The sequence below is a fragment of the Bubalus kerabau genome, chromosome 1 (assembly GCF_029407905.1).
Source record: "Bubalus kerabau isolate K-KA32 ecotype Philippines breed swamp buffalo chromosome 1, PCC_UOA_SB_1v2, whole genome shotgun sequence".
Lineage (NCBI taxonomy): Eukaryota > Metazoa > Chordata > Mammalia > Artiodactyla > Bovidae > Bubalus > Bubalus kerabau.
In genome coordinates this window covers 32,924,198-32,943,689 of record NC_073624.1, presented here as the reverse complement: position 1 = coordinate 32,943,689, position 19,492 = coordinate 32,924,198, and the positions used below count along the sequence as shown (strand labels likewise).

The 19,492-nt window shown below is 38.7% G+C and overlaps 1 protein-coding gene across 1 annotated transcript in view; it reads right to left on the bottom strand.

Annotated features, from left to right (window-relative positions):
- The window catches only part of LOC129645969 (solute carrier organic anion transporter family member 1B3-like), an 80,249-nt gene that overhangs the window by 37,161 nt on the left and 23,596 nt on the right, over nucleotides 1-19,492 (bottom strand). The window contains exon 3 of the mRNA XM_055571570.1: nucleotides 5,253-5,394. Coding sequence (XP_055427545.1) covers nucleotides 5,253-5,394 — 142 coding nt within the window. The remainder of the gene's footprint in view (nucleotides 1-5,252; nucleotides 5,395-19,492) is intronic.

Sequence of the window (19,492 nt, the reverse complement as noted above, 5' to 3'; positions counted from 1 at the left end):
TCCTGTGGTCATGTATGGATGTGAGAGTTGGACTGTGAAGAAGGCTGAGTGCTGAAGAATTGATGCTTTTGAACTGTGGTGTTGGAGAAGACTCTTAAGAGTCCCTTGGACTGCAAGGAGATCCAACCAGTCCATTCTGAAGGAGATCAGCCCTGGGATTTCTTTGGAGGGAATGATGCTGAAGCTGAAACTCCAGTACTTTGGCCACCTCATGCAAAGAGTGGACTCATTGGAAAAGACTCTGATGCTGGGAGGGATTTGGGGCAGGAGGAGAAGGGGACAACAGAGGATGAGATGGCTGGATGGCATCACGGACTAAATGGACGTGAGTCTGAGTGAACTCCGGGAGTTTGTGCTGGACAGGGAGGCCTGGCATGCTGCAATTCATGGGGTCGCAAAGAGTTGGACACGACTGAGTGACTGAACTGAACCGAAGAAACTTATAAATACACAATTGAAGTCAAAACATATTGAGAAATCTTGTTCCCCTTGGAATTCTCCCACCATGTGTCAATATTATGTAATCAAAGCCCTTAAACCTATGAGAAAACAAGTTGCTAACTTTCTTGTTATTCATTATATAGATGATATATTGTTTTCAGCTCCATCTGTTTTAGAAACTCAACAGATGTTTGACATAACTCAACAATGCTTAAAAGCTTATGGATTAATCATTGCCCCTAAAAAGATTCAAACATCTACACCTTACTATTACTTAAGATTTGTTGTTAATAGATAATGTATTACTCCCCAACTAACACAAATTCATGTTAATAAATTATCAATCTTGAATGATTTTTAAAAACTTTTAGGCGATATAAATTGGATTAGACCCTCTTTAGACATTGCAAATTATCAACTGACTAATTTATCAACACTAATTAAAGTGTCAACTGACACTTTAAAAAGAGATCCCAATGTAAATAGCCCTCATTCACTTTCACAAGAGATATAAGAACTCTATTTATATAAAATAAATTGCAAAAGCAATTTCTTTCTTGTATTAGACTTGATTTACCTCTAGAGTTATTTATACTCCCCTCTCTCCATTCTCCCACAGGACTTCTTACCCAACAAAAATACCCAATAGAATGGATTTATACCCATTTTAGAGGGACAAGGTCACTTACACCCTATCTTGATTTGATCACTCTAATCATTATCAATGAAAAAAATAGAGCTAGGACTCTAATTGGCTCTGATCCTCATAAAATTGTAGTACCTATTAATAAATCTCAATTGGAGAACACATTACAAACTTCTACCAATTTCCAAATAGCCTTTCTGAAATATTTTGGAAAATTTTCATTTCATTATCCTTCTAACAAACTTTACTGCTACTGCTAAGTCACTTCGGTCATGTCCGACTCTGTGAGACCCCATAGACGGCAGCCCACCAGGCTCCCCCGTCCCTGGGATTCTCCAGGCAAGAACACTGGAGTGGGTTGCTATTTCCCTCTCCAATGCATAAAAGTGAAAAGTGAAAGTGAAGTCGCTCAGTGTGTCCGACTCTTAGCGACCCCATGGACTGCAGCCTACCAGGCTCCTCCTTCCATGGGATTTTGCAGGCAAGAGTACTGGAGTGGGGTGCCATTGCCTTCTCTGCTAACAAACTTTAAAATTTCTTCAAAAATACTGAATTTATTATCTCTTAACATTGTCACATCACAACCTATACCTCAAACTGATGCTTTCTATATAGATGGGACTAAAAACACCAAAGCCTCATTCTGGTCTCTCAAAAAATATAAAGTCTTTTATACTAAATTTCACTCTGCTCAACAAAACGAATTATATGCTCTCATTCAGGTTAGTCACCTACATGCTTATCCTATTAATATAGTTTCTGACTCCTTATATTCAGTTTTTGTATTAAAAAATATAAAAGCTTCTATCATAAATTCTAATCAATCTGTTATCCAACAACTTTTTCTTAATCTCCAATCTATTGTTAAAAACTGCACTTTCCCCATTTATATTACCCATATTCGAACACATTCTTGTCTTCCTGGCCCTATGGCTCATGACAATAAATAAGCTGATAAGCTTGTCTCTTTTGCTACTCCTGAAGAGCAACATGCTCTATTATACTATGATGCTGGCTCATTACATCAAATTTGGACAATTCCATACCAGTATGCTAAAAAAATCATTAATAATTGCTCTACTTGTAGGCCCCTACATCTTTGACAATTACACAAGATATCAGTCCTTGAGGATTACAACCCAATAAACTATGACAAATGGATGTAACTCATTGCCCTGAACTTTCTCCCTCTTCCTTCTTACATGTCTCACTCGATATTGATTCTTCTTTTACATGGGCCACACCTCTCCAGGTGAAACTACACGACATGTTATAACTCACCTGTTAGCTTGCTTTACAGTAATGAGAACACCTAGTTCTATAAAAACAGACAATGGCCCTGCCTATATTTTTAGACAATTCAAACAATGTTTACATTCATTCTCTAGTAAACATATTACAGACATTCCTTATAATTCACAAACATAGGACATAATTGAATGAGCACATCATACACTGAAACTACAGATAAAAAAATTTAAAAAGGGGGAATACACAGGAACACTTCTATCTTCCTTATCCAGAGCAGACTTTACTAGATTCCAATGCAATATATTGTTTAATCCTATAACTATTGCTAATACAGCTTTATTTGTTTTAAATTTTTTAAACTTACTGCAAGGAGATATTTTGACAAAAGCAGAAAAACATTTTGAGGCATTGAAGGATACCTCCCTTCCTCTGCTCATTTGGTATCAAGAGAGGTTGACTAAGCAATGAAAATCTGGAAAATTAATATCACAGGGGAAAGGGTATGCTTGTATTTCTCCAGATGGATCCAACGAAATCAGTTGGCTCCCTCTTCAGAAGATCTGCCCCAGGGGAGCCACCGGCGTTCAAGATAGAGAAGAAATGGCAAAATCCCCAGGAGGAGGAGATTCCAATACAAGCCATGGTGGCTTTAAAAATTTTCCAAGAAACGCTGCACTCAACGTCATCAACCTTATGATCTCCCTACTTGGGGACAGATAAAAACCCTTACTAATCAAGCTGAAAATCTGGTTTCTCAACAGGGAATGCCTTGGAATCCTGAAAATATTTTTGTTGCTATGCTTGCTTTGCTTGCTTTTGCTTCCCCTGCTCAGGCTGACTTGATTAATCACACTTATTGGGCTTATATACCTAATCCCCCTTTATTACAGGTTGTAAAATGGGCAGATATAGGACCGATCATATCCACTAATGACTCAGTACATATGCCTCCTCCTTGGAGCTTGGAGGGGCCCTCTCATCCTGAGTAAGAAGGAAGACTAATTAACATTTCTCTAGGCTATGAAATCCTTCCTTTATGCACAGGCCCAGTAGAATTATGTATTAATGTTAATTGACAAACGTGGCCTTTCCTCCTGCCTCCAAAAAAGAACTTCTGCACATTGCTTGGACTGTTTACTGCCCTGTCCTTTTATGAGAACCATGTCAATACTACCAAAACTCTAGGAAAAGGACAAAAATAGGAATGTAAGGGGTTTACTTATAAGGACTTTAAATATACTCCTGTTTATTGGGGTAGATGTCAAGCTAAATCAGGGAAATTAATGTTTATGGCCAATTACACCATTGATGAAAGTGAAAGTGGAGAGTGAAAAAGTTGGCTCAAAGCTCAACATTCAGAAAACGAAGATCATGGCATCTGGTCCCATCACTTCATGGGAAATAGATGGGGAAACAGTGGAAACAGTGTCAGACTTTATTTTTTTGGGCTTCAAAATCACTGCAGATGGTGACTGCAGCCATGAAATTAAAAGACGCTTACTCCTTGGAAGCAAAGTTATGACCAACCTAGATAGCATATTGAAAAGCAGAGATATTACTTTGCCAACAAAGGTTCATCTAGTCCAGGCTATGGTTTTTCCTGTGGTCGTGTATGGATGTGAGAGTTGGACTGTGAAGAAGGCTGAGCACCGAAGAATTGATGCTTTTGAACTGTGGTGTTGGAGAAGACTCTTGAGAGTCCCTTGGACTGCAATGAGATCCAGCCAGGCCATTCTGAAGGAGATCAGCCCTTCAGAATGGAAGGAATGATGGAAGGAATTTCCTTGGAAGGAATGATGCTAAAGCTGAAACTCCAGTACTTTGGCCACCTCATGTGAAGAGTTGTCTCATTGGAAAAGACTCTGATGCTGGGAGGGATGGGGGCAGGAGGAGAAGGGGACGACAGAGGATGAGATGGCTGGATGGCATCACTGACTTGATGGATGTGAGTCTGAGTGAACTCCGGGAGTTGGTGATGGACAGGGAGGCCTGGCGTGCTGTTGTTCATGGGGTCGCAAAGAGTCAGACACAACTGAGGGGCTGAACTGAACTGAACTGAAAGGTGAATGAAAAATGCATTGAGTAAATATCTTTCCTCAAGTATTTTTGTCCTACAGCTATTTCCTAAGGCTGTAGGAAAAACAGCTAAAGATGTCAACATTCACAGATAGTACGTTGTGTCCTAGGAACGCATTTAAACAGCTTTGAAACTGCAGGGCAACGTGTGTTTGTGAACCTGGAATTGGGGTATGATGGCTCAGATAGTGAAGAATCTGCCTGCAATGCAAGACACCTGGGTTTGATCCCTGGGTTGCAAAGATCCCCCTGGAGAAGGCAATGACTACCCACTCCAGTAATCTTGGAGAATTCCAGGGACAGAGGCGCCTAGTGGGCTACAGTCCATGGAGTCACAAAGAGTCAGACACAACTGACTAATACTTGTACTTTTTTCAAACAGTACAACCTAACAAACATTGCTTCAAAACTGTTCCTTCCTCCCTAAATCATCAGAATCATAGTCCTCTCTCCAACCTTTTTTGGTACTAGTGCATCTTGAGAAAAGAAAGGTTAAAACCCTGCAAAATATTAGTTCACAGACAGTGAGCTTGTATAAATCAGGGCTGTTTAACCTCTATACTTTTGACATTTTGGGCTAGGTAATTCTTTGTTTTGGAGCTGCCTTGGGCATTGCAGGATGTTTTGAAGCATCTCTGGCCTCTACCACTAGATGCTAGTACTATTCCCTAACCCTCGGTGATGACAACAAAATTGTCTCCAGATACTACCAAATTGCCACGGCAGGGGAGTGGGGATCCTTACCTCTGGTTAAGGATCAGTGGTGGAGAGCATATATGAATAGTTTTCACCTCTGCAATTCTGATTACTAAATAATCAAAATGCATATAAAACTTACCAATTTCAAAGCTTCCATCAATTAAGCCAACAGTAGAAGATGATATGTCAAATCTCCTTTCTATTTGAGTGATGGAACTTTTCATAATGACTGCACCCAGTGCCTTAGAAATAAAGCTGAGTGACAGGGCTGCCAAAAACATCTAAGGAAAAGCAGGAAACAGAAAAATGATTAATCATAAGATCCTATAGTGCTTATATATATATATATATATATATACACACAGAATTTGAAAAGCTTTCTTCTTTACTTAGTATTGTATGTGTGTGCATGTGTGTGTTAAAAGAATACTCACTTTCTTCTATTTCAATTGGTACTTCTTAGTCCTTTTAACATTAACATAACTATATCCACAAAACATCATTTTCTGACTTGGTTACAGCATTTGGATTATTAGAGTAGGACAAGTTGAATTTTTCTTTAAGTTAATGTCATTAGTTGATTTCTCAGTTCAGTTCAGTTGCTCAGTCGTGTCCTACTCTTTGCGACCCCATGAATCACAGCACGCCAGGCCTCCCTGTCCATCACCATCTGCCGGAGTCTACCCAACCCATGTCCATTGAGTCGGTGATGCCATCCAACCATCTCATCCTCTGTCATCCCCTTCTTCTCCTGCCCTCAATCTTTCCCAAAATCAGGATCTTTTCAAGTGAGTCAGCTCTTCGCATCAGGTGGCCAAAGTATTAGAGTTTCAGCTTAAACATCAGTCCTTCCAATGAATATTCAGGACTGATTTCCTTTAGGATAGACTGTTTGGATCACCTTGCAGTCCAAGGGACTCTCAAGAGTCTTCTCCAACACCACAGTTCAAAAGCATCAGATCTTCGGCGCTCAGCTTTCTTTATAGCCCAATTCTCACATCCATACATGACTACTGGAAAAGCCATAGCCTTGACTAGATGGATCTTTGTTGACAAAGTAATGTCTCTGCTTTTAAACATGCTGTCTAGGTTGGTCATAACTTTCCTTCCAAGGAGTAAGCGTCTTTTAATTTCATGGCTGCAATCACCATCTGCAGTGATTTTGGAGCCCCAAAAAATAAAGTCAGCCACTGTTTCTCCATCTATTTGCTATTAAGTGATGGGACTGGATGCCATGATCTTAGTTTTCTGAATATTGAACTTTAAGCCAACCTTTTCACTCTCCTCTTTCACTTTCATAAAGATGCTCTTTAGTTTTTTTTTCACTTTCTGCCATAATGGTGGTGCCATCTGCATATCTGAAGTTATTGATATTTCTCCTGGAAATCCTGATTCCAGCTTGTGTTTCTTCCAGCCCAGCATTTCTCATGATATACTCTGCATATAAGTTAAATAAGCAGGGTGACAATATACAGCCTTGACGTATTATTTTTCCTATTTGGAACCAGTCTGTTGTCCCATGTCCAGTTCTAACTGTTGCTTCCTGACCTGCTACAAGTTTCTCAAGAGGCAGGTCAGGTGGTCTGGTATTCTCATCTCTTTCAGAATTTTCCACAGTTTATTGTGATCCACAGTCAAAGGCTTTGGCATAGTCAATAAAGCAGAAATAGTGCTTGGGGCTGGTGCACTGGGACGACCCAGAGGGATGGTATGGGGAGGGAGGAGGAAGGAGGGTTCAGAATGGGGAACACATGTATACCTGTGGCGGATTCATTTCGATATTTGGCAAAACCAATACAATATTGTAAAGTTTAAAAATAAAATAAAATTAAAAAAAAAAGATAAAAAAAATAAAAATAAAAAAATAAATAAATCCAATCTGAAAAACAAATATGGTATATTAACATGTACATATGGAATCTGAAAAAAGTTGAAAAAGAAAAAAAGCAGAAATATATGTTTTTCTGGAACTTTCTTGCTTTTTCCATGATCCAGTGGATGTTGGCAAGTTGATCTCTGGTTCCTCTGCCTTTTCTAAAACCAGCTTGAACATCTGGAAGTTCACAGTTCATGTATTGCTGAAGCCTGGCTTGGAGAATTTTGAGCATTACTTTGCTAGCGTGTGAGATGAGTGCAGTTGTGTGGTAGTTTGAGCATTCTTTGGCATTGCCTTTCTTTGGGATTGGAATGAAAACTGACCTTTTCCAGTCCTGTGGCCACTGCTGAGTTTTCCAAATTTCCTGGCATATTGAGTGCCGCATTTTCACAGCATCATCGTTTAGGATTTGAAATAGCTCAACTGAAATTCCATCACCTCCACTAACTTTGTTCGTAGTGATGCTTCCTAAGGCCCACTTGACTTCACATTCTAGGACGTCTTGCTCTAGGTGAGTGTGAGAGATCACAGCATCACGATAATATGGGTCATGAAGATCTTTTTTGCACAGTTCTTCTGTGTATTCTTGCCACCTCTTCTTAATATCTTCTTGTTAGGTCCCTACGATTTCTGTCTTTTATTGAGCCCATGTTTTCATGAAATGTTCCCTTGGTATCTCTAATTTTCTTGAAGAGATCTCTAGTCTTTCCCATTCTGTTGTTTTCCTCTATTTCTTTGCATTGATCACTGAGGAAGGCTTTCTTATCTCTCCTTGGTATCCTTTGGAACTCTGCATTCAAATGGGTATATCTTTCCTATTCTCCTTTGCTTTTTGCTTCTCTTCTTTTCACAGCTATTTGTAAGGCCTAAGAAGCTAGATAATGATATGAGATGGCCATGATTACAAACTGTTCTTTAGCCCCAAGTAAATAACAAAGGTCAACAGTGAGGGGAGTAACTAGACGTTTTCAAAAGTCATTTCTAGGAAGCAAGCTGAAATACTTTTCATTTATAAAACCTCACTAATATTGGAGCAAACCAAATTAACATGAAGACAACAAAGCAATATAGTCAGTGTTTTTAGAAAAAAAGACTTTTAACCCCACTGGTTATTGATGTTTTATTCTCAATTTGATTTTAAAAAAATTATGGATTAATCTTTCTTACGGTCCTCATTTATATCCATTAGCAAATTCCTGTTACATCTAGTATTAAAATATCATCCTGTTATGAACTGCATGTTAGTGTCTCCACAAAATCCATATGTTGAGACTCTAATCCCCAAAGTGATGATATTTCAAGATGGGGTATTGGGGTGATACAAGTTTTCCCCACTATTCAAAAGCAGAGCATTCCTCTGAAATTTTCATAAGCCAAAATGGGAAAGAATCTATTTCCTTAGGACACATCTTGCTAACAAATGCACAAAACAAATCTAGATAAAACACAGATGCTTGCAAACACAGTTCAAACATATGGCAGCTTCATGCTGAAATGCTAAGTGTAGTTTTCAGGGAAGGAGATTAGATATGCTGCTGCCATTATTCAAGGTGACCAAGGCTAAATGTTATTTTTGCTCTTCACCATTTCTTGTAAAAGCAAAACTTCTTTTTGAATTTCTTTCAGTTAGCAAAAACAGGTACTAATGAAAGTCTTTCATAAACATAAATGATGTAAAGTGAAGTTTTGAAAAGTGGTATACCTATAATTGGGCCATGAGAGTGGAGTCCTCGTGATAGGATATGTCTCTCTCTCTGCCATGTGAGGATACAGCAAGAAGATAGTCATCTGAAAACAAGGAAGATGGTTCCCGACAGAACCCAACCATGCTGGTACCCTGCTCGCAGATGCCTAGCCTCCAGAACTGTGAGAAATAAAATTTCTGCTTTTTAAAACATCTAGTCTATGGTATTCTGTTATAGCAGCCCAAGCTGATTAAGACAGCTCCTTCTCATTGCCTCCTACTCTGCAAAGTGGTGGGCAACATCATGTCTAGAATGGAGCACTGCATTAGCCTCCTAGAAGACCTTTCTGCTTCTTTTTTTCCCATTTCATTTATTTTTTAATTGGAGTATGTTAGTTGCTCAATTGTTTCCAACTCTTTGTGACTCCATGGACTGTAGGACACAAGGCTCTTCTGTCTATTACCTTCTCCTGTGGATCTTCGTGACCCAGAAATTGAACCTGGGTCCCCTGTGTTGCAGACAGATTCCTTATAGTCAGAGCCACTAGACTATAATTTCTTTATAAAGTTGCATTGGTTTCTGCTATACAATGATGTTAATCAGCTATATATATATACTTTATGTATATACATATATATATATACTTTATGTATATACATATATATATATATATAATATATATATAAAACCTCCTTCTTGAATATCCCTTCCCTCTTCCATCGCACGCGTTTAGGTCATCACAGAGCACGGTGCTGAGCTCCCTGTGCTATATACAGCAGCTTCCCACTAGCTATTTGTTTTACACATGGTAGTGTATATATGTCAGTGCTACTCTCTTAATTCATCTCACCCTCTTCTTCCCCTGCTGTGTCTGCAAGTCCGATCTCTATGTCTACATCTCCATTCCTGCCCTGCATATAGGTTCATCAGTACCATTTTTCTAGATTCCATGTATATGCATTAATATACAATATTTGTTTCTCTGACTTACTTCACTTTGTGTAACAGGCTCTAGGTTCATCCACATCACTACAAAGGACCCAATTTCACTCATTTTTATGGTTGAGTAATATTCCAGTGTATATAGATACCACATCTTTATCCGTGTAGACCTTTCTGCTTCTGCTCTTGTTTGCCTACTATTTCTTCTCAACACATTAGGTAGGAAGATTCTTTCAAAATGAAAAGTAGATCAGGCCAGCATTCTCTGTTTTTCCATCTTGCTCATAGTAATATCTCATCTTCGCAAAGTCCTCCAAGGTTTGAAATAATCTCTCCTCTCCCCTGCTCTCTTTTACTTTCAAATCTCATTTTCTGTAACTTCAGCCCTTGCTCCTTCCCCTACAGAAACCCTAGCCTTCTTGATGTTCTTGGTGTATGTACCTCAAGCCTTCCATGTTTATTATACTGTCTCAAGTTCTTTGTTTTTGCTTTTCTTTCTGCAGGGAAAGCGTTCATGTAGAATCATAGAATGATCATATGATACAGCAATCCCACTTCTGGGTATACAGCCAAAAGACTTAAAAGAAGAATCTTGAAGAGGTATTTGTGCATCCATGTTTATCACAGCATTATTCAAAATATCCAGGAGTTAGAAGGAATGCAAATGTGCATCGACAGATGAAGGGATGAGGAAAATGTGGCATATACATGTAATGGAATATTATGCAGCCTTCAGCTCAGTTCAGTTCAGTTGCTCAGTCATGTGCAACTCTTTGTGACCCCATGGACTGCAGCACGCCAGGCCTCCCTGTGCATCACCAACTCCCGGAGTTAACTCAAACTCATGTCCATCGAGTCAGTAATGCCATCCAACCATCTCATCCTCTGTCGTCCCCTTCTCCTCCTGCCCTCAATCTTTCCCAACATCAGGGTCTTTTCCAATGAGTCAGCTCTTCGCATCAGGTGGCCAAAGTATTGGAGTTTCAGCTTCAGCATCAGTTCTTCCAATGAACATCCAGGACTGATCTCCTTTAGGATGGACTGGTTAGATCTCTTTGCAGTCCAAGGGACTCTCAAGAGTCTTCTCCAACACCATAGTTCAAAAACATCAATTCTTCCTTGCTCAGCTTTCTTTATAGTCCAACTATCATATCCATACATGACTACTGGAAAAACCATAGTCTTGACAAGATGGACATTTGTTGGCAAAGTAATGTCTCTGCTTTTTAATATGCTATCTAGGGTGGTCATAACTTTCCTCCAAGGAGTAAGCATCGTTTAATTTCATGGCTGCAATCACCATCCGCAGTGATTTGGGAGCCCCCAAAATAAAAGTCTGACACTGTTTCCACTGTTTCTCCATCTATTTGCCTTGAAGTGATGGGACCAGATGCCATGATCTTCGTTTTCTGAATATTGAACTTTAAGCCAACTTTTTCACTCTCTTCTTTCACTTTTGTCAAGAGGCTCTTTAGTTTTTCTTCACTTTCTGCCATTAAGGGTGGTATCATCTGCATATCTGAGGTTATTGGTATTTCTCCCGGCAATCTTGATTTCAGCTTGTGCTTCCTCCAGCCCAGCATTTCTCATGATGTACTCTGCATAGAAGCTAAATAAACAGGGTGACAATATACAGCCTTGACATACCAGTCTGTTGTTCCATGTCCAGTTCTAACTGTTGCTTCCTGACCTGCATACAGGTTTCTCAAGAGGCAGGTCAGGTGGTCTGGTATTCCCATCTCTTTCAGAATTTTCCACAGTTTATTGTGATCCACACAGTCAAAGGCTTTGGCATAGTCAATAAAGCAGAAATAGATGTTTTTCTGGAACTCTCTTGCTTTTTCCATGATCCAGCAGATGTTGGCGATTTGATCTCTGGTTCCTCTGCCTTTTCTAAAACCAGCTTGAACATCTGGAAGTTCACAGTTCACATATTGCTGAATCCTGGCTTGGAGAATTTTGAGCATTACTTTACTAGCGTGTGAGATGAGTGCAGTTGTGTGGTAGTTTGAGCATTCTTTGGCATTGCCTTTCTTTGGGATTGGAATGAAAACTGACCTTTTCCAGTCCTGTGGCCACCACTGAGGTTTTCCAAATTTGCTGGCATATTGAGTGCCGCATTTTCACAGCATCATCTTTTAGGATTTGAAATAGCTCACCTGGGATTTCATCACCTCCACTAGCTTTGTTTGTAGTGATGCTTCCTATGGCCCATTTGACTTCACACTCCAGGATTCTGGCTCTAAGTCAGTGATCACACCACCATGATTATCTGGGTCATGAAGATCTTTTTTGTACAGTTCTTCTGTATATTCTTGCCACCTCTTCTTAATATCTTGTGCTTTTGTTAGGTCCATACCATTTCTGTATTTTATTGAGTCCATCTTTGCATGAAATGTTCCTTTGGTATCTCTAATTTTCTTGGAGAGATCTCTAGTTTTTCCCATTGTATTATTTTCCTCTATTTCTTTGCACTGATCACTGAGGAAGGCTTTCTTATCTCTCCTTGCTATTCTTTGGAACTCCACATTCATATGGGCATATCTTTCCTTTTCTCATTTGCTTTTCACTTCTTTTCCTTTCACAGCTACAAGGAAAGAAATCCTATCACATGCTACAACATGGCTGAGCCTCAAAGACATGCTAAGTGAAGTAAGTCAGTCATAAAGGGACAAATACTGTATGATTCCACTGGCATGAAGTATTCAAAGTAGCAAAATTAATGTAATCAGAAATCTTCCAGCAAACAAAAGCCCAGGTCCAGACAGCTTCACATCTGAATTCTACCAAAAACTTAGAGAAGAGCTAACACCTCTCCTACTCAAACTCTTCCGGAAAATTCCAGAGGAAGGTAAACTTCCAAACTCATTCTATGAGGCCACCATCACCCTAATACCAAAACCTGACAAAGATGCCACAAAAAAAGAAAACTACAGGCCAATATCACTGATGAACATAGATGCAAAAATCCTTAACAAAATTCTAGCAATCAGAATCCAACAACACATTAAAAAGATCATACACCATGACCAAGTGGGCTTTATCCCAGGGATGCAAGGATTCTTCAATATCCACAAATCAATCAATGTAATACACCACATTAACAAATTGAAAAATAAAAACCATATGATTATCTCAATAGATGCAGAGAAAGCCTTTGACAAAATTCAACATCCATTTATGATAAAAGCTTTCCAGAAAGCAGGAACAGAAGGAACATACCTCAACATAATAAAAGCTACATATGACAAACCCACAGCAAACATTATCCTCAATGGTGAAAAATTGAAAGCACTTCCTCTAAAGTCAGGAACAAGACAAGGGTGCCCACTTTCACCATTACTATTCAACATAGTTTTGGAAGTTTTGGCCACAGCAATCAGAGCAGAAAAAGAAATAAAAGGAATCCAAATTGGAAAAGAAGAAGTAAAGCTCTCACTGTTTGCAGATGACATGATCCTCTACATAGAAAACCCTAAAGACTCCACCAGAAAATTACTAGAACTAATCAATGACTATAGTAAAGTTGCAGGATATAAAATCAACACACAGAAATCCCTTGCATTCCTATACACTAATAATGAGAAAACAGAAAGAGAAATTAAGGAAACAATTCCATTCACCATTGCAACGGAAAGAATAAAATACTTAGGAATATATCTACCTAAAGAAACTAAAGACCTATATATAGAAAACTATAAAACACTGGTGAAAGAAATCAAAGAGGACACTAACAGATGGAGAAATATACCATGTTCATGGATTGGAAGAATCAATATAGTGAAAATGAGTATACTACCCAAAGCAATTTATAGATTCAATGCAATCCCTATCAAGCTACCAACAGTATTCTTCACAGAGCTGGAACAAATAATTTCACAATTTGTATGGAATAGCCAGAGCAATCTTGAGAAAGAAAAATGGAACTGGAGGAATCAACCTGCCTGACTTCAGGCTCTACTACAAAGCCACAGTCATCAAGACAGTATGGTACTGTCACAAAGACAGAAATATAGATCAATGGAACAAAACAGAAAGCCCAGAGATAAATCCATGCACATATGGACACCTTATCTTTGACAAAGGAGGCAAGAATATACAATGGATTAAAGACAATCTCTTTAACAAGTGGTGCTGGGAAATCTGGTCAACCACTTGTAAAAGAATGAAACTAGAACACTTTCTAACACCATACACAAAAATAAACTCAAAATGGATTAAAGATCTAAACGTAAGACCAGAAACTATAAAACTCCTAGAGGAGAACATAGGCAAAACACTCTCCGACATACATCACAGCAGGATCCTCTATGACCCACCTCCCAGAATATTGGAAATAAAAGCAAAAATAAACAAATGGGACCTAATTAAACTTAAAAGCTTTTGCACAGCAAAGGAAACTATAAGCAAGGTGAAAAGACAGCCTTCAGAATGGGAGAAGATAATAGCAAGTGAAGCAACTGACAAACAACTAATCACAAAAATATACAAGCAACTCCTACAGCTCAACTCCAGAAAAATAAATGACCCAATCAAAAAATGGGCCAAAGAACTAAATAGACATTTCTCCAAAGAAGACATACAGATGGCTAACAAACACATGAAAAGATGCTCAATATCATTCATTATCAGAGAAATGCAACTCAAAACCACAATGAGGTACCATTTCATGCCAGTCAGAATGGCTGTGATCCAAAAGTCCACAAGCAATAAATGCTGGAGAGGGTGTGGAGAAAAGGGAACCCTCTTACACTGTTGGTGGGAATGCAAACTAGTATAGCCACTATGGAGAACAGTGTGGAGATTCCTTAAAAAGCTGGAAATAGGACTGCCTTATGACCCAGCAATCCCACTGCTGGGCATACACATTGAGGAAACCAGAATTGAGAGACACATGTACCCCAATGTTCATCGCAGCACTGTTTATAATAGCCAGGACATGGAAGCAACCTAGATGTCCATCAGCAGGTGAATGGATAAGAAAGCAGTGGTACATATACACAATGGAGTATTACTCAGCCATTAAAAAGAATACATTTGAATCAGTTCTAATGAGGTGGATGAAACTGGAGCCTATTCTACAGAGTGAAGTAAGCCAGAAAGAAAAACACCAATACAGTATACTAACGCATATATATGGAATTTAGAAAGATGGTAACAATAACCCTGTATACGAGACAGCAAAAGAGACACTGATGTATAGAGCAGTCTTTTGGACTCTGTGGGAGAGGGAGAGGGTGGGATGATTTGGGAGAATGGCATTGAAACATGTATAATATATATGAAATGAGTGTCCAGTCCAGGTTTGATGCACGATACTGGATGCTTGGGGCTGGTGCACTGGGATGACCCAGAGGGATGGTACGGGGAGGGAGGAGGGAGGAGGGGTCAAGATGGGGTTAAAAAAAAATAAAAAAATAAAGTAGCCAAAATCATAAAAGCAGAAAGTAAAAATATGGGTTCCCAAAACCAGGTGAAGACAACAGAGAATATTAGTGTTTAGTAAGTATTTCAGTGTTGCAAGATGAAAAAGTCTAGAGATTCGTGTAAACAACATGAAGATACTTAACACCACTGAGCTGTACCTTTAAAAATTGGTTAAGACAATAAATTTAACATCATATGTTTTTAAAACTATAAAAAATGTATTTTCCCATTTAAAAAATGTGGGTAGCTTTCTGCTGAGAGAAGTAACATGTCCTACTGGATATGTTCAAACTGTCACTGTGGCTGACAGACAGAGGCATGTTACTACATAGGTTCATTTTTTTCCCCCCTGTAACTTCTCTTCACTTTTGTCATCCCCTGATATATGAAATTTTATACAGATGTAGAACTTCCTGGTGAGCATTTCCTCCTCCATTCCTCTTCCCTGCCCTTTACTAATTTTAAAGTTCTGTTCTTTTTATAAATATATATAACTATAAGTAAATAAATCTTATAGATATGTATATATACATATACACACTTATGTGTGTGTGTGTGCCTGTGTGTGTGTGTGTGTACAGCCATGGGTGAATTTTTTAATTTATTGAGTTTGTTGCCTGTTTTCAAGAGTAGTGAAGTAAATAAAATATCTGGTGATTCTTGCCTGCCTGCTTTCTTTTACATATGGAAGCTCCCTTTCCTTGTCTTTGAATATTCAGTCTTTGTGAAGCCTTTCTGGGATGGAGAGGCAGCAGTCTTTGGCAGCAGGGTGGCTCAGTGGTAAAGAATCAGCCTGTAAATGCAGGAGACAAGAGGTTTGATTCCTGGGCCAAAAAGATCTCCCAGAGAAAAAAATGGCAACCTGTTCCAGCATTGAATGGACAGAGAAGCCTGGCAGACTACAGTCCACAGGGTCACAAAAGAGTCAGGCATGTTGTAGTGACTAAAACAAGTCAATAGTTTATCTGCCTGTGGGCCCTTCACTTCTCCATGGGTGTCACCAGCCACTAAAGACACTGTTAGCTGCATATGCCCAGGCATCCACCCACACTCACCTTTCCTGCCCAGGATAGATGCCTCTGCTGCTTGCTGCTTGGACTAAGTTGGGGTGGGAGGGTAATTTGACAATCAGGTGAAATGTTAAACAGGAAAGAGGCATGTTTTCTCTGACTGAATGAGTGGAACACACTATACAGATGCCTGCTGCTTGTCTCTGGGACCTGTCTTGATCCCATGATCACTGGCTTTTGCCTTTGAAGCACCCTTGGAGTCACATCCATGTTTTTTCAGCTTTCTTCTCCTGCACTTGTATTAGACTGTGATTTCTTTCTTTAGCCTAATTCTTTTTCCTTCTTAGTTTTTCAAAAACTCTTATAGTTTCTGATTTACACAATATATCTCTTCTTTTCTAGCACATCCACAAGTTGCTTTTAATATCTTTTACATTTTTATTAAAATTGGAGGGGGGAGGACATGGCTTCAGCCTTATTATTCACAGTGTGCTGTATTGAACTGAAAGTCAAGTTCTACCTTTCATTCTCTAATAAATAGAAAAAAAAATGTTATCAGGCTTTTTATCAAACTCAGATGCCTGACACATTATGAGTATGTACTCCATAAATGGTTTTTGGTTGTTGAATAAATTGTTGTTCCCTGGTTATAAATATGGTATACAGCTTACATGCAGTGAAACCTCTCATATTTTAGATTTTCAGCTTTTAGATGGAGATAATTACAATAAAATTATTATGAAGATTAATTAAAATAATATACATAAATTTTTGGCATGTAATAAGCATTGATAAATGTCTGATTTTATTATCACTGTGAGCTATCATCACTCAGCTTTTGGCTGTAAATTCATTCAGTGTCTGATCATTTAGCCAAACACATTTTTTGTCAGGCACTATTTGAGTTGCTGCAGAATCAGTAATGAGCACACTGACAAAATGATTTATTGATTATTAAAGAAATACTGAGTCAAACTCTTATCTAAGTCCTGATCATCAAAGCTCTACTTGGTACAATCAAAGAGGAGGGGATTTTAGGAAGTAAGAGGACATTATCTCATTAAAGCAGATACAAGTGTGACCAGAAGTAAAACTTGTCCTATATAAGAGCAGCTTTCTAAAAGTTCTGAAAAAGGTTTTGCAATGTCCATATTTTTAATCTTAAAAGGAAGATTAGCTCAAAACAAGAGATTCAATAAAATCAAAATTCGCATGGTACAATTCTAAATTGGATTTACAAAGAAGAAAAGAGTAACAGGTGCAAACACAAGGGCTACAATAGGATTCTTCATAAACTGGGATTTTAGAAGGTTGTGGAATGAGTTTCTGTAGATAGATTTCTAAATGTGCTTTCTTTTATTCTAACTATAACCTGAGCTGTGAGCATTTTAGCCATGTTCCTAATGTGGGGCTGAAGTTCAGAGAAAGAATGGTATGGTGACTTTCTTAGAACATAAATAAATAATAAAAAACTAATTTCTTCAATGAAAAATATTAAAAGACTGATGCCATGAGATAGAGAATTTAAGATTGAGAGATTTCAGAACAGAGATACAAATATTTACAATTATCAAATACATTTTAAAATATCACAGGCAGAAAGACACAACTAGTACTGAGATAAAAGGTAAAGTTGGTATTTACCTGCATAAAGAATGTTCAAACTACCACACAAGTGCACTCATCTCACACACTAGAAAAGTAATGCTCAAAATTCTCCAAGCCAGGCTTCAGCAATATGTGAACCATGAACTTCCACATGTTCAAGCTGGTTTTAGAAAAGGCAGAAGAACCAGAGATCAAATGGCCAACATCCTCTGGATCATGGAAAAAGCAAGAGAGTTCCAGAAAAACATCTATTTTCTGCTTTATTGACTATGCCAAAGCCTTTGACTGTGTGGATCACAATAAACTGTGGAAAAATCTGAAAGAGATGGGAATACCAGACCACCTGATCTGCCTCTTGAGAAACCTGTATGCAGGTCAGGAAGCAACAGTTAGAACTGGACATGGAACAACAGACTGGTTCCAAATAGGAAAAGGAGTACGTCAAGACTGTATATTGTCACCCTGCTTATTTAATTTATATGCATAGTACATCATGAGAAATGCTGGGCTGGAAGAAGCACAAGCTGGAATCAGGATTGCCAGGAGAAATATCAATAATCTCAGATATGCAGATGATACCACCCTCATGGCAGAAAGTGAAGAGGAACTAAAAAGCCTCTTGATGAAAGTGAAAGAGAAGAGTGAAAAAGTTGGCTTAAAGCTCAACATTCAGGAAACTAAGATCATGGCATCTGGTCCCATCACTTCAAGGCAAATAGATGGGGAAACAGTGGAAACAGTGTCAGACTTTTTTGGGGGAGGGCTCCCAAATCACTGCAGATAGTGATTGCAGCCATGAAATTAGAAGATGCTTATCTCTTGGAAGGAAAGTTATGACCAAACCTAGATAGCATATTCAAAAGCAGAGACATTACTTCGCCAACAAAGGTCCATCTTGTCAAGGCTATGGTTTTTCCAGTAGTCATGTATGGATGTGAGAGTTGGACTGTGAAGAAAGCACAGCACCGAAGAATTGATGCTTTTGAACTGTGGTGTTGGAGAAGACTCTTTTTTAAAAAAAATTTATTATTTATTTATTTTTTAATATAAATTTATTTATTTTAATTGGAGGCTTATTACTTAATAATATTGTATTGGTTTTGCCATACATCAACATGAATCTTGAGAGTCCCTAGGACTGCAAGGAGATCCAACTAGTCCATTCTAAAGGAGATCAGTCCTGGGTGTTCATTGGAAGGACTAATGCTAAAGCTGAAACTCCAATAGTTTGGCCATCTCATGTGGAGAGTTGACTCATTGGAAAAGACTATGATACTGGGAGGGATTGGGTGCAGGAGGAGAAGGGGACGACAGAGGATGAGATGGCTGGATGACATCACTGACTCGATGGACGTGAGTTTGGGTGAACTCCGGGAGTTGGTGATGGACAGGGAAGCCTGGTGTGCTGCAATTCATGGGGTCGCAAAGAGTCGGACACGACTGAGCGACTGAACTGAACTGAAGTGGCAGGTCAGTTCTTTGTTTATTATGGCAAGAACTCTAGAATTAAGGTCAGAGGCAGTTCCAAGTTTCCACATTGCCACGTGTACATCCATAATCAACAACATAAACATTTGAGGTTCAACATTTGAACCTCAATTCATTTACTCAGCAAACATTTGTTGAGCAACTACAGTATGGCAATTAACTCCACTAAGCCTTGGAGTTGGAAAAAGACACAGAGTAAGAAGAGAAGTAAAAACAACTAAGACATAATAAATACCTCCAAAGAATTAATGTTTTCCTAGCCCAATAAACAAATAATGCCAGTATAATAACGTAAGGAGTACCGCAATTGCTATACATTTATAAATTTATGAGTACACAGGAC